Source organism: Procambarus clarkii, chromosome 10 (assembly GCF_040958095.1).
Source record: "Procambarus clarkii isolate CNS0578487 chromosome 10, FALCON_Pclarkii_2.0, whole genome shotgun sequence".
NCBI lineage: Eukaryota > Metazoa > Arthropoda > Malacostraca > Decapoda > Cambaridae > Procambarus > Procambarus clarkii.
Genome location: NC_091159.1, coordinates 42,954,718 through 42,970,144, shown reverse-complemented (window position 1 = coordinate 42,970,144; position 15,427 = coordinate 42,954,718). Strand labels below are relative to the sequence as shown.

The 15,427-nt window shown below is 47.1% G+C and overlaps 1 protein-coding gene across 1 annotated transcript in view; it reads right to left on the bottom strand.

Moving 5' to 3' along the window:
- The window catches only part of LOC123745077 (probable serine/threonine-protein kinase dyrk2), a 94,564-nt gene extending 80,679 nt beyond the window's left edge, over positions 1-13,885 (bottom strand). The window contains exons 1-2 of the mRNA XM_045725412.2: positions 11,317-13,885; positions 2,754-2,931 (exon numbers count right to left, since the gene is read on the bottom strand). Of these exons, the coding sequence (XP_045581368.2) occupies positions 2,754-2,931; positions 11,317-13,175 (2,037 nt within the window). The 5' untranslated portion in view covers positions 13,176-13,885. The remainder of the gene's footprint in view (positions 1-2,753; positions 2,932-11,316) is intronic.
- Between the last annotated feature and the right edge of the window lie 1,542 nt (positions 13,886-15,427).

Genomic DNA, 15,427 nt, shown 5'->3' with positions numbered 1-15,427 from the left:
TGGAGCCCCACTAGCAGCTACACCGAGCCCCTACTAGCAGCTACACCGAGCCCCTACTAGCAGCTACACCGAGCACCCACTAGTGGAGCACCACTAGGAGCTACACCGAGCCCCTACTAGTGGAGCACCACTAGCAGCTACACCGAGTCAACCACTAGTGGAGCACCACTGACAACGCAACCCGTTCTCGCAAATTTAATAAGTCAATATTGACTTATTAAATATGTGCATAGGTGACATACTTAACATAATAGATACCCTTAAAAGATTCATAGAAAACACCGACCTTACCTAACCTTGTTAGTATCTTAAGATAAGCATCTTATTGCTTCGTAATTACAATTATTACCTAACCTATAATAGGTATAGGTTAAGTAATAATTGTAATTACGAAGCAATAAGATGCTTATCTTAAGATACTAACAAGGTTAGGTAAGGTCGGTGTTTTCTATGAATCTTTTTAGGGGTATCTATTATGTTTAGTATATCACCTATGCACGTAGTTAATGTCAATATTGACTTTACGAATTTGCGAGAACGGGTTGGACAACGACGCCATCTTTGCGTGACAACAATTATAAAACTAAAGGTGTTCCCTTGGTGGGAGAGGAACGTTGGAAGTGGTGGTTGGCATGTGGCCCGAGAATGCTGCGCCAGACTCGCCCTCTTCACAACATTTACAAAGGAACAACAAAGCGGGAGTCACAGTCCGCTCCTTCCCTGAAGGCGACTCACACCACCAAACACTCAAGACGTGAAGGTTAAGGACACAATAAAGATGATCCGTGTGGTGTTGAGGTCGGGAGATGGCGGCGTGGGGGTCCTACCATGTGGTGGAGATAACCATGTAGATGGTTGTACAGGTGGTGGAGGGTGGGCAGGGACATGAAGGCCAGGAATAGCGACCAGCTGGGAGTGTAGCCGGGACCACAAGCGTCGACCAGGCCTATGCTCAGCCACCATGAGAGGACAGCTTCCAGGCTGCACTTGAGCGCTGCCGCCACCTTCACCATGGAGCACCCGAGGCCTGTCCCAGTCCCACTTGACCCGCGGTGATGTACTGAAGAAAGAGTTGTCCTCACCAGTCTCATGACGGTTGGCAACACATGCACTACATCTCTGGTATGTGGCGGGGGCCCACTCACTCACCGGTCACTGCGCCCCCTACACTTGGCTCCCAACACTATCATTCAAAACCAACTTCCAAACATCCCCCCCCCTCCCCACGCTAGCTATTACTCTGGTTGTGCATCATTCAAACAGGCTCTAGGGGTGCAGTGTTCTGCTTCAGGCTCATCACGTCCCCCCAGATATGTCGGTGAGGTGCTTGAGGCAGCGTGCGTGACAACTCGGCACGCTAGCACGACGCCCACGGCGCACTGGTCCTTAACACACGACCCACCACCCACCCGCCCGCCCCTACACAAGGTCATGCACTTCCCCGTGTTTCTTACGTTACCGGGACCTTGGCGGGGTGAGCAAACGTTGGCCGCCACACTCACCACCTGCTGTGTGTGTATACATAGCGTGCGAGGGAGCACGCTGCTGGGGCGGTGGTCGGCGGCAGCAGCAGCACGCGTCAACGCTACTCCTGCCTCTCTCCACCACCCCATCAACTCTGCCAAGCTTCCAAGTTTCTCTTCCCGCCAGATCCCAGTAGTGTAGAGGCGTCCGTCCCACACTTCACTAACATTCCTGGTGCTCAATGGACTCCCATAACACCAATTTTCATTAAGTACCTTGGTAGCTGACTGGCAAGGGTAAAGAGTAACTGTGACCGAGACGTTAGTAACCTTAGCTGACACACAGTAATACCTTCACATTTATTGTGGAGTGTGGTGGGCGGGGTAGGCAGAGCACCAGCATCCCGCCCACGCCTACACTCACTAGTATTCACACCAACACCTACCTGTACGAGGCCGTTGGTCTGCTCTGCGCCCATTACGGCACCCGTCTTCCCTACACTACGCCAGTTAGCCTGCACGCTGGTGGGCTCTTAGATCCGGAGGTGGCGCCAAATATACCAAGGAGGGATCTCGCACGCGCATCTTAAGACTTATCAAGGGCCAACCTTGCGACCAGAATAGTCGGGCGCGAGGCCCCCTACTGCCGTTTTCTTTAAAGCTTGCTTAGCTTGCCCAGCTTTCTACGACGGACCACTTGAGCACGGGCAACTGCGTTGTTCTGGCTGTACCTGCTGACTGAGGATAGTCTCAACTGATGGTTATCAGCGTCCTTGTCCAGGACAAACCAGCAATGGAGATACTCGTTGTGATAAGGATATTAAGGGCAGAAGTGTAAATATCCACCGGATTCATTCATATAAAATATATTAAAACAAAAAAATCACAGGACACACATTGTTCACACAATATAGAGTATTGGTTAAGTGGAGGTGCGGAACACAGAGCATGCATGTGTCGTCCCCTGGCTCGCCTGACAACAGTGGTAGGTAATATGGCAGAAGGTGACGTGATCAGTGTGGAGAGAGCACCGTGATGGGCCGGTATATATCAGCTGCAGTAACAATACATACAGTAGGGGGACGTGTGCGTGGGGGTGGAGCAGCACCCACACGTCCCGCCCCGCGACAGGTAAGTCCCCGGGTGCCGCAGTGGTGTGTGTGTTGTGTGGCGGCACTCAACGCCCAGCTGACCCTGCTGAGGCAGCCTCCCTGCTTTCTCTCGACTGCTTGTGGCACCCACCGCGGCAGCTGGGGGTCACCAACGCAGACAACCTCATAAAATACTCACGTGACTGTTGGCATAAGAGTCGCGGAAGTGGTGAGGACGAGGACGAGGGCGTCGGCGGCGAGACGAGTCGGACGATGCTGAGCGTGAAGACAGGCGGCGACGAGCGTGCCCCCGGTGGTGTCGACGTTCTGAGGAGTGGTCCCGCTCGCGTCGTCGGCCATAGTGCTCCCGATCACTACTGCAAGAGTCGGGATCAACAAGGTTAGATGGGATGCATGTAGTGTTCACACCCTGGGGACACTGACTCACCTGGCGGCAGCACTCTCCTCATCTTACGGTAGCACCACCTCCACCAGCCTCAACTTAACACATCTTACCTCCACACCATTCCAGTAGAATCACAGCGTTCAAGCCCTCTCTTGGTTAATACATTTACACAATTGCAACACTAGTATTTACACCCCTTAACACCTATTGCATTAAAATTTACCTTAACTTCAATTACAAAATTTTGTATTTTATTGCAATTCTAATAAAACATACAAGTCAAGCTAAGAAAGCAGGTAGAGCTAAGTAACTTATTAGGCCAGAATGCAGCCTCCTTCAAATTTGGTTAAAATTGGTTTCGGTGAATAAATAGACAAAAATTACACCAGTAAAAAAATAAAAGGCCAACTAAAGACGGCAGTTGGTGATTGGACCGCTGGAGGGGGCGAGGGGAAGAGAGGGGAGGCAGGGGGGAAGACAAGGTGAGACAGAATCGAGATAATAGGGAGAGACAGAGGAGGGGAAGGGGGGAGATAGAGATAATAGGCAAAGGGAGAGAGGAAGGGGTTGTATAGGAGGAAAGGGGAGTGGGAAGAGAAGTAGCCGAAGGGGGGTAACGGGGGGAGAGCGAACTGGGGTCGGAGAGGAGGGGGGGGGCCACCAGGTGGAGGGGAAGGTAGCCGACATACCTGGGAGCGACGTAGGTGACGCAGGTATCGTCGTCACTGGATATTTCGTGATCGTGGACGGGCTCCAGGTCACACCCCAAACATAAACCCATCATATACTTAAGAGCCCACCATGTCCCTCGACACACAATAAGCACATCGCCAACACTTCCTCGCAGTATAAACGCCCAGCGATCCACACACTTTCCACATTCAGTTGATTGATGATTGAGAGGCGGGACCAAAGAGCCAGAGCTCAACCCCCACAAGCACAACTAGGCGAGTACACTTGTGTATAATCACCGTGTTCCCCTCACACACAATTTCCACTTTTTTTTTAACGAACACAATCAAAGGCTAAACTTTGAAAGTAATATATGGAGATGTAATGATGACCGCATAACTTAAACTAAAGAGAGCATTTGTCAATGATAAACGAAGCGTCACAATAGTTTTGGTAGGAATAGTGTCGAGATAACAGCATTTCACCCTCACCACCTGCACAACACACGCTTTTTCAACTTGCTCACAGCTACCACCCATACACACGTATTATCCCAAACATTGTGAGACATTAGGCGTCAGCGTCCCGGGCATGTACATGTCGGGAGCGATGGTGGTGGTGGAGAGCGGTGATAAAGGGCCACCATGCACAGCCCCACACAGGCACAACTAGCACCCTAAAGAGCGTCGGCGGGAATCCTGCTAGTGAACGGATGTTCTTATCACACAGATACAAGTTAAACAAGTCTCAAACCCAAGCGGACGCCACCATCCCGGCTCCTAACGCTCATTCTAGACACACACACACACACACACACACACACACACACACACACACACACACACACACACACACACACACACACACACACACACACACACACACAGAATGAGATGGACACTAAAAACATTGATCATGAAATGCTAATAGAAGCCAGTGACTACTGTGCTATAGTGTTTCATTACATAATGACAATGAAAACAATAGAAAGATGTAACAAGGGAAAAAAGTGTAAGGCTACCATATAGGAGGAGAATACCAGAAGATCAGAGCATTCCTGGAGGGGATAGAATGGGGAAAATTCACACACAATATGATGGACTGAATAATGAAGAAACTCCAAGAAGCCGAAGAAAAATTTCTAGTACCACTAATTGTTAAGGGAACAAGACGAGTATTATATGCTAGCCCATGCTTCAAGCGGCATTTTCTGGAAGCAAAGAAGAAATAGAGAGAATACAAATGAGAAGAAATTTCAATGTATACAAAGAGATCAGAAATGAGTACACAAACAAGGAGTGTGGCAGAGAAGCAGCAGGAGAGTGACATTGCATACAAGGATAAATCCCAACCAAAACTATTCCACAGTCGTATCAGGAGGATGACGACAAAATGAAAAAGTTATCAGATTTGACAAAAGTGAGGAAGGACACGAGGAAAATGACTAAGGAGGTATGCGAGAAACTTAACGAAAGCTTTCAGGAAGTATTCAAGATGGAACCTGGTTAGTCACTAGAACTTGGAACCCAAACCGAACGACCAATTCCACAGGGAAAAGCTCATTGAATGCGACGACTTCTGAAGTATAGAAGCAACTACAGGAACTGCATGTAACAAAAGCCCCGAGACCAGACAAAATATCGCCTTGAATACCAAAGAGGCAGCTGAAACACAGTGCAGCCTACTTGCACTATTATTAAATTCCTCTCTAGAAAGATGAGAACTTCTCGAATGCTGGAAAATGGATAATGACGAATCAACAGGAAAGAGGGACGACATAAACCGTTTAGCTAACAATAATTCCCTGCAAGTTGCGAGTGATCAAAGCAGGCAAGTAGAACATTAAGAACGGATACATTTTGTCTCGAGGCACCACCACAGCTTTAATAAAGGAAAATCTTACTTAATAAACTTGCTGGAGTTTAAAACAAGACGACAGAAATAAAACACGAGAGGAGTGGGAAAATGCATATTCATCGACTGTCAGAAAGCATTTGATACAGTCCTACATGAGAGAGAATTAAATTACAGAAGCAGGCTGGTATATAGGGAACTACAGCTATTTCATCAAATCACTTCATTTTAGAGGGACCACGTGAGCAACAGAAATGCGAACAAGCTTGAATGGTCCCCAATTCCCGCCGGGGAGGGGGGGGGGGTGTCAAAGCAACCCGTCCTCTTAAAAATAACGTCACTTTTGACTCGTATGCGCACTATGACCAAATTTGGACGTAATTTGATATGAAATCGACTCACAAAAGTTACGTACTGTTCCGTTTTCTGTTTGAGTCGTCCGGCCCTCCTCGGACAGCTTATAAGAGGAACTTTCAATTAACGTTTATCATGACGTTTTGAAACTTTATGAGAATTTCCTGCCCACCTAACCTATCAGAGGACCCTTAACTTACTGTTGTTGAAAAAAAAAATCCCAAATTTATTTTCATTTTTTTTTAATTTTCAAATTACGTCCATATTCGGCCATACGGGCAAATGGCCAAAAGCGACGTTCTTTTAAAGAGAACAGGTTGGTCAAATAGCTTCTGCTATCACCTCTTTATGTGCGGTCACTGATGGTGGAGTGGATTAAGGCACCGTGACACTAGTTGCAATGTGCTCCTGGAGGTCCGGGTTCGAGTCACTTCTGGGGTGTGGAGTTTTCATTTGCATATATGCTTGGGGACCATTGAAGCTTGTTCGTATTTCTGTTGCTCACGTGGCCCCACGAAAATGAAGTGATTTGATGAAATAGTTATGCCCAAGATTACCATCAAAGCGCCGCTGGAGGGGTGATCAAAGAGCTTCGGCAATCACCTCCTTATGTACAGTCACTGATGGTCGAGTGGATTAAGGCACCGTGACACCAGTTGCAATGTGCTCCTGGAGGTCCGGGTTCGAGTCACTTTTGGGGTGTGGAGTTTTATTTTATATATATATATATATATATATATATATATATATATATATATATATATATATATATATATATATATATATATATATATATATATGTCGTACCTAGTAGCCAGAACGCACTTTTTGGCCTACTATGCAAGGCCCGATTTGCCTATTAAGCCAAGTTTTCCTGAATTAATATATTTTCTCTAATTTTTTTCTTATGAAATGAAAAAGCTACCAATTTCATTATGTATGAGGTCAATTTTTTTTTATTGGAGTTAAAATTAACGTAGATATATGACCAGTACCTAACCAACCCTACCTAACCTAACCTAACCTATCTTTATAGGTTAGGTTAGGTAGCCGAAAAAGTTAGGTTAGGTTAGGTAGCCGAAAAAGTTAGGTTAGGTTAGGTAGCCGAAAAAGTTAGGTTACGTTAGGTAGTCGAAAATCAATTCATGAAAACTTGGCTTATTAGGCAAATCGGGCCTTGCATAGTAGGCTGAGAAGTACGCTCTGGCTACTAGGTACGACATATATATATTATATATATATATTATATATATATATATTATATATATATATATTATATATATATATATTATATATATATATATTATATATATATATTATATATATATTATATATATATATTATATATATATTATATATATATTATATATATATATATATATATATATATATATATATATATATATATATATATATATATATATATATATATATATATAATGATGGTGCAAGTGACGACCGCGGGAGTGAAAGACAGGATCTTCGATGGTGCAAGTGAATGAAATGTTATGACCAGGTCTATTGTGGTTTGCAGTATATATTAACGCTTGGGAGTCAGTACGTTAGATAACTAATGGTTGGAAAGGCGGGGTCCAAGAGATCAATCCTGCCTACATAAATAGATGAATACACATGAGTGAAAATACACACGCACCCCTATGAGTACTGTACCACATTACACAAAACTGTATTTACGTAAAGAATTTATACTGTAATAATATTTCAGGCAAACGGGATGCCTTCCGCTACGGTAAAGCGGCCAAGACTTAAAAACAATTAAACTTTGTGAAGAACTTTTGGGGCGCCCATGCAAATATGACCTGACAAAAGCCAAAGTGTTCCTTTACTGTGAGGTCCCCACCCTCGCCGCCAGCGGAACCCATACACCTTGCTTAATACCACCTGCAGTCACACTTAAAGCTCAACATGTGCATCAACTCTAAAGAACGGAGCGAGTACAAGGAAACTCACTGGAAATTTGGCCGTGTAACCAAACAAAAAATTGGAGAAAGAAAGGAAGGATACTCAGAGTGAGGAAGGTAGAGAGGTGGAAGGGAGGAAGAGTGGTCAGGAGAAAGGGAAAGTTTAGAATGAGAGAAAAACGAAGGGAAAGGAACGTGTTGAAGGCAAGAGACAGAAAGGAGGAAAGTGTAGCTGCCACCATCTATTCAAGAGTTATTTATAAGACAAGGAATGGCACTTGTCTGTACCACAATATTAACTGATATCACGTAACAGCATAAAAATCATATAGTCAAGATTCTTTACGTCATAATCTTTAGCAACTAGAATTCAGAGTGCTTTTCACTCTAGCTTTCACTATCCAAGATCTAAGGATCAGAATTAAATACAATTTGAAAAGTTAATCAATCAATTAGACATTTATTATTAAATATTCACTCTTATGGTCATCATAATTCATACATTTCACTTAATGTTCAAATGTCAACATTAATTCTGAATTAGTCACCACACAGGAAATTGAGAGCAACTACGGCTGACTGCCCCTGAAAGTTACACAACACTTAAACTGGAAAACACCAAATATACGTCAACATTACACTCTCACTCGCCAAGTCTCTGATTATAAGATGGTTAGCAAGGAGGGGTGATATGACGGACCAACAGTCCTCCCTCCGGCCTGTGACAGGCCTGTGTACACCTAGCGAGGCTCCTCTCTACCCGTCTGTATCCATGTATATGTATCTCAAATGTACAGTTCAACGGGTATTTAAGAGGGAACCGGGAGCTAAACTCCGCCTATCAGGAGATAGCCTCTGGCTATCTTCCTACCACATTTATACAGCGACTTATTTGATAGAAACACAGCCAACCGTCTGCAATTATCAGCTTGGCAGAAGAGCGAGAGGTCACCTGATTCAACCTGACCTCTACTCAACCTGTGAACAATTAACACTTGAAAGGTGCGGCTTTTCATGCTAAGGCCGACAGCCTGGAGCCGCCAATATCCTGTGTAACTGACACTCTTGTATGTGAAATATTAAATAAAACCATGTATGGTGTTACAGCATAACTACCAACAAAAACAGAGCCATATATTATTACAAAGACTAGACATGTTTCATATCATTAAGAGCGTTAGGGGAAGGCAACGCATTCCTCTTTATTCCATATTTTACTAAGAACCATCTGCCAGGCGTGCTGATACTCGACAAGGACAGCTTCACCAGAGCCACCCTTGACGAGCCCGGGTGACCACGCTGGTGGATCCTCACTAAGTTATTGTGGAGGCGGCTGCCAGACCAACCTCCCAAAAACAGAACTAGTGTTAGAAACATGACCCCCAGGATGTAATACTGCCTAATTTCAGTTAAACCTTCATGTACCAATCATGGCTTCACTCTAAATATCGCCAATACAATTATTGATAATATTTATCAGAAACCTTATCTGGAAAAATAATGAGGTCACTGACATGTTCACGATGTCGAACTGTCCAGTCAAAAGGATTAACAAAACGGAGGGAAGAGAGCACATCACATGATTCACCTCTTAAGGACACCCAGCGGCATACAGACAATGGTTACAAATACGACCTTAAGCTGGCATATAGATATGATAAGAGCTCGAAAAGCTCGAAAAATAGACACATTTCAGCAAGAAGTGCCCAACCAGCCAGGCTGTAGTTGATATGTGGGCCTGCGAGCAGCTCCAAGCAACTGCTTGTTGGACCAAGCTCCCAATCCTGGCCTCGGGCCGGGATTGGGGAGAACTCTCAAAATTTTCCTAGTAAAAATTAAAAACAAAAAGTAAAACCCAAAAGGATAGAAGCAACAGAAGACATACGTGGTTGATAGGGTTCTGGGAGTAGTTCTACTCCCCAAGCCCGGCCCGAGGCCCGGCTTGACTTGAGAGCTTGGCTGTTGCTTGGAGCGGCCCGCAGGCCCACATATCCACCACAGCCCGGTTGGTTCGGCACTCCTTGGAGGAAACAATATAGAGATGTCTCTTAAAGACATCTCTTAAAGATGTCCACGGTTGTTCCGGCAATATTTCTTATGCTCGCTGGGAGGATGTTGAACAACCGCGGATCTCTGATGTTTATACAGTGTTCTCTGATTGTGCCTATGGCACCCCTGCTCTTCACTGGTTCTATTCTGCATTTTCGTTAATATCGCTCACTCCAATACGTTGTTATTTTACTGTGTAGATTTGGTACTTGGCCCTCCAGTATCTTCCAGGTGTATATTATTTGACAGCTCTCTCGTCTTGTTTCTAGTGGGTACATTTGGAGGGCTTTGAGACGATCCCAATAATTTACTTTATCGCGTCTATGCGTGTCATATATATTCTCTGTATTCCCTCTATTTCAGCAATCTCTCCTGCTCTGAAGGAGAAAGTGAGAACTGAGCAGTACTCAAGACGGTACAACACAAGTGACTTGAAGAGTACAACCATTGTGATGGGATCCCTGGATTTGAAAGTTCTCGTAATCCATTCTATCATGTTTCTGGCTGACGCGATATTTGTTTGGTCATGCTCCCTAAACGTTAGGTCGTCAGACATCATTATTCCCAAATCCTTTACATGCTGTTTTCCTACTATGGGCACATTTGATTGTGTTTTGTAGCATACACAAAAGATAACACACAAGATGAGGGTAATCAATTAGATGGACAATTATAGCCTCATCAAACCGAGTCTGTCGGACACGATAACACAGCTGGAAGCTGAAAACGCAAATGAGCCGAAGTTATGCAAGGGAATACTCATACCCAGTATGAGTAGTCAACAAGTGGAATGCAAGGAAAGAAGTGGCGGAAGCCACCTCCATCCACAATTTTACGGCCAGATTCAACAAAGAATGTGTACGTCGAAACAGTTATATTGTAATGCCACAGGTACCACAAGGCGAGAAAGCCGGCCATAGAGACTGACCTCGTTTCCCCGTTGACACTTAGTTAAGCACCCTTGGAGCGTCAACAACCACCACCAACCATTTAACAAACACAATCACGGAACAACCACCCCCCATCATCCATGGAACAACAACCACCCCCCCATCACCCGTGGAACAAGAACCATCACCCGTGGAACAACAACCATCACCCGTGGAACAACAACCATCACCCGTGGAACAACAACCATCACCCGTGGAACAACAACTACTCCCCCCCATCACCCATAGAACGACAACCACACGCAGCACCCATGGAATGACAACCACCACCATACATGGACCGACAACGACCCCCCTCCCATGGAACAAGTCACCACCTACAGTATGACTACCACCACCACCCATATAACGACTACCCCCACCCATTGAATGACTACCACCACCACATCCACCAACAGGAGAGGTCTTTAACATTAGAGAACCGCTCATCACGACCAACCACTTTATCAACCCAGGGAGGCAGCAAACCACTAGCCATAGTTTTACACATTTCGGGAACAACCAATTTGAGGAAACAATACATTGCTTGACCCACCTTAGGGAGGCTAATATTACCTTCTGGACTTCTTCCTGTTCTTTCTGAAGGTGATGAAGCAGGGGCAGCAGTAGAGGGTAGACCGACGTCGCTCACTGGCGCTCTCGTCGTCGTCAGATAAGTAAGCAACCGTTGGTGAAGTCTTGTTTGACTTGGCCGAAGGGGAGGTGGCCGATGGTGACGTGTCGGAAGATCCCGACGCGGAAGACGATGTTGCGGAAGGAATGGTGTTAGCTGAGGTTAAGTCTCTGGTTGGTGTCTCCCTCGACCCGAGGTAACTTGTCGCTGAGGATGACTTTTCACTGCTTGTTACTTTATGGTATGAGAGTGACCGACTTGGCCTCGAGTCCCCGCTACCTGCTGAAGGAGTTCTCTCATACTGCCCACTATACTCCCTCCCCCTCTCAGCACTCCTCTTCCCCAACTGCTGCTCGTCGCCGCCACCATCCTCTGTGGCCACGTTATCATCTCTAACTAGTTCATCAACAGCTCCACATGTCTTGGTCTGATTTTCTGTCGTTTTCACAGTATCGTTCCTTACCGGCGAGCCAACATCATTTTCTCCCTTATGTGTACTTAAAGTAAGGTCTCTGCCCTCCACTTCACCTTGGGAGCCTTTCACCTCTCTCCCCCTCCTGTTATCGTGCTTTACTTTCGCCTTTTTTTTCTTGCGTTTACGTCGTTGACGATGTTTGCCGTGTCTTCCTCCAAATATACTCTCCCTCGCTTCTCTTCTTAGCCGCTTCTCCCTTCTCTCCCGCAGGATGCATAGTAGCCTCTCGTGAACTTTCTTTCTCACAGTAAGATACTCGATGCCATACAACACTGATATAGAGTCCCACTGCCTCACTGCACTGATATGTCTACACACGCTGGGTATAGTGAGAGACTGTACCGAACCTGGGTCCAGCCCTTGCACGTTAAGCAAAGGGAACGGACCATCTTTCGTGCTTTGAGGATTTTGATTACAAACTTTGGAAGGGGTGGTGTCTAAGGGAAGATATTTAACACTGGAGGAGTGCTGTGAGCACGTCCGGCCGAGAAGAGCGCCCCTGGCAGGACTAGGATGATGGGACACACCAACACAGGAACACCGCCCGCCTCCCTCCACGCACTCCTGCTTCGAGCACCTGATATGTGACTGATATCTGCAACCTTCGGGAGCTTCCCGCACCAGCTGAATATGCGACTTTGTTATACACGCATTAGTTTTACAGTGTAAAGCATATTGTTCTGAGTGTAACGTTCCATCTATTGTTTGTATTTCCGAGGAAGGTGTGGCTTCAAATAGGGAGCTATTTACAGAAAACAGTTCCATTGTATTCTCTCTAATTTTTGTATTTTCTCTCTCTGTTTCCCCTGACAGGTCCTCGTTTTCCTTATCTTTTTCATTCTTCCCATTTTCTTCTTTGAAACCAACGGAAGCTCCCCCATTTTCTTTAATGTTGTGGCTACCTGTGTCGGGAATGTGCTCGGGCCCACGAAGTCGGACAGACCTTTGAGAACAGCGTGCGGGTCTGTTCTTGATGTGGGCGAGAGCCTCTGGGTGAAGCCGTCGACGGATGAGCTTGAACACAACCCAGCGGTAAAGTGAGCCCCCCAGACGGCGGGAGTTGCCCCTCACAGGCATCCAGCCACCCGGCTGCAGCACCCTCGGCGCCACCACACTAGTTGCATGACAGCTGACGGGGTGATGGTGTCTGCCGCAGGTGGCGGGGTGGTGGTGCTGCTGCTGCTTGCCGCAGGTGGCAGGAGGATGGTGGTGGAGCCTGCCGCAGGTGGCAGAAGGGTGGTGGTGTCTGCCGGAGGTGGCAGGAGGGTGGTGGTGGTGGTGCCTGCCGCAGGTGGCGAGGATGACCACCAGGCACCACAAGAGCATCACACATCAGAAGACAGGGTAGCGAGGCCCCTCAACCCCCGAGGAGCCATGAGTGTGGTGGTGGTGGGGCGAGGGAAGCGCCAGGCTGACTCACCCACCCAGCAGCCAGGAAGGTGAGCAGGGTATCACTTTGCAACGGCAGCCACAGTGTGGTGCCCACCATGTCCTGTGCGCACACCCCGCTGACACCATGTCTCAGCACCGTGTTTACCAAGGCAGTGCTGTGCAGTAGTGTGCATCACACGTCTCGCCAGGCGGCTCACGCGCCGCTCACGTCTCCATCACTCAACAACAACTGAGTCACTTCATCACTTATCGGCTTTACCTTGGCACAGTAACTGGGAGGAGGACAAGAGCAGCAGCAGCAGGTGTGTTGGAGAAGTGGCAGTGGGAGGAAAGAGATGGAGCGAGGGTGCAGGAGAGCCAGGGTGCAGGAGCAGGAGGGAAGCAGCGCGTGAGGGGAGCGTCGCCCCAACACTACACCCAACCACCGCCACCCACCAGCCTCCACACACACGCCGACGCACCACGCTCACCCTCCACGCCCCTCCCCCACAACACTAAGGCTACACAAATACTGTCACTGATGACACTCGCCTAGCACAACTAGTGGTCAACACGGCTGCCCCGTCGGGTCATCAACACAAACAAGAGTGTAGTGTGGAGGAGCGTGAACGCACCGTTGCTCCCAGATCTGCCCAGCAGACAACTGGGGCAACTGATAAAGTCAGTACTCACCCTCCGTGATAAGCCCCATCACCTTGCTATCAGGCACACCCTAGAGTATCCCCCCCAAGGCAACACACTCCACCAAGAAGCCAACATATCACCAAACATCAATAAACCAGTGGCATCTTCATCGACCCCACAATAGCACCTCCACCCCAGCCCCGTCAAGCCACCTCAAGAACAATGTCGAAAACAACCTCCTGCCATCCCCGTGGGCGACATACCCTGCTCCACACCACATAACAGCTAATCTACAACAGAGGAATGACACAAGCGACTCTAGACACCCTCGCCCACCACCCCTACCTCACCTTCCTGGTATACCTACATCTTCATATCCGAAAATTAGGTTTAATTAATTTATTTTAATTGTAACTTGCAAACCCAGAAAAGAGGGAAGGGAATTATTTAGTATAAAACGGTAGGGCAGGGAAGGGAAAGTGGGGGCGGATGATTAAAATATAAATTCATCCTAACCTACGCTAGATTAGGCCTTGGTTACCCTGCGCCAGGGACTAAATTGTTAGTTTTTATGAAATCGTGCAAGAAAGTAATCTAGGAGCAGCAACGTGAAGACCACATCATGGGGATGGTGGCTTCTTTATAGACACCCACACACTCGCATCATCACATAGATAACAAGGCAGATTGCGCGCGCACACGCAAGCATTGTAAATAGATACCTGAGAGTTAGACAGCTGTTACGGGCTGCTTCCTGAGAGTGGGGTGAGTGGGGGGGGGGGTGAGTGGGGGGGGTGAGTGGGGGGGGTGAGTGGGGGGTGGGGTGGGGGGGTGGGTGGGTGTGTGTGTGTTTACTAGTTGTGTTTTTGCGGGGGTTGAGCTTTGCTCTTTCGGCCCGCCTCTCAACTGTCAATCAACTGTTTTACTAACTTTTTTTTTCCCCACACCACACACACACACACCCCAGGAAGCAGCCCGTGACAGCTGACTAACTCCCAGGTACCTATTTACTGCTAGGTAACAGGGGCATTCAGGGTGAAAGAAACTTTTGCCCATTTGTTTCTGCCTCGTGCGGGAATCGAACCCTCGCCACAGAATTACGAGTCCTGCGCGCTATCCACCAGGCTACGAGGCCCCTAGTGTGTGTGTGTGTGTGTGTGTGTGTGTGTGTGTGTGTGTGTGTGTGTGTGTGTGTGTGTGTGTGTGTGGTGTAAAAACCTGCAAGCACAACTAGGTAAATATTTACACACACACACACACACACACACACACACACACACACACACACACACACACACACACACACACACACACACACAAAACTACGGCCTTTCTTAGAATAATAATTACATAAAAGGGATAATGTCATGGTAAAGCAACAGTTGGTCGCCGCCGCCGCCCCCATCCTTTCTTACACCACCTACAAGCCACACACACTTTGGAACACAGGTGGCGATCCACTTATTTACTGCGCCACGTTTTACACTCTCAATGCATCTGTTCACCTAGCAGTAAATAGTTACTCGGGAGTTAGACACATGTGTGTGTTGCATCCTGATGAA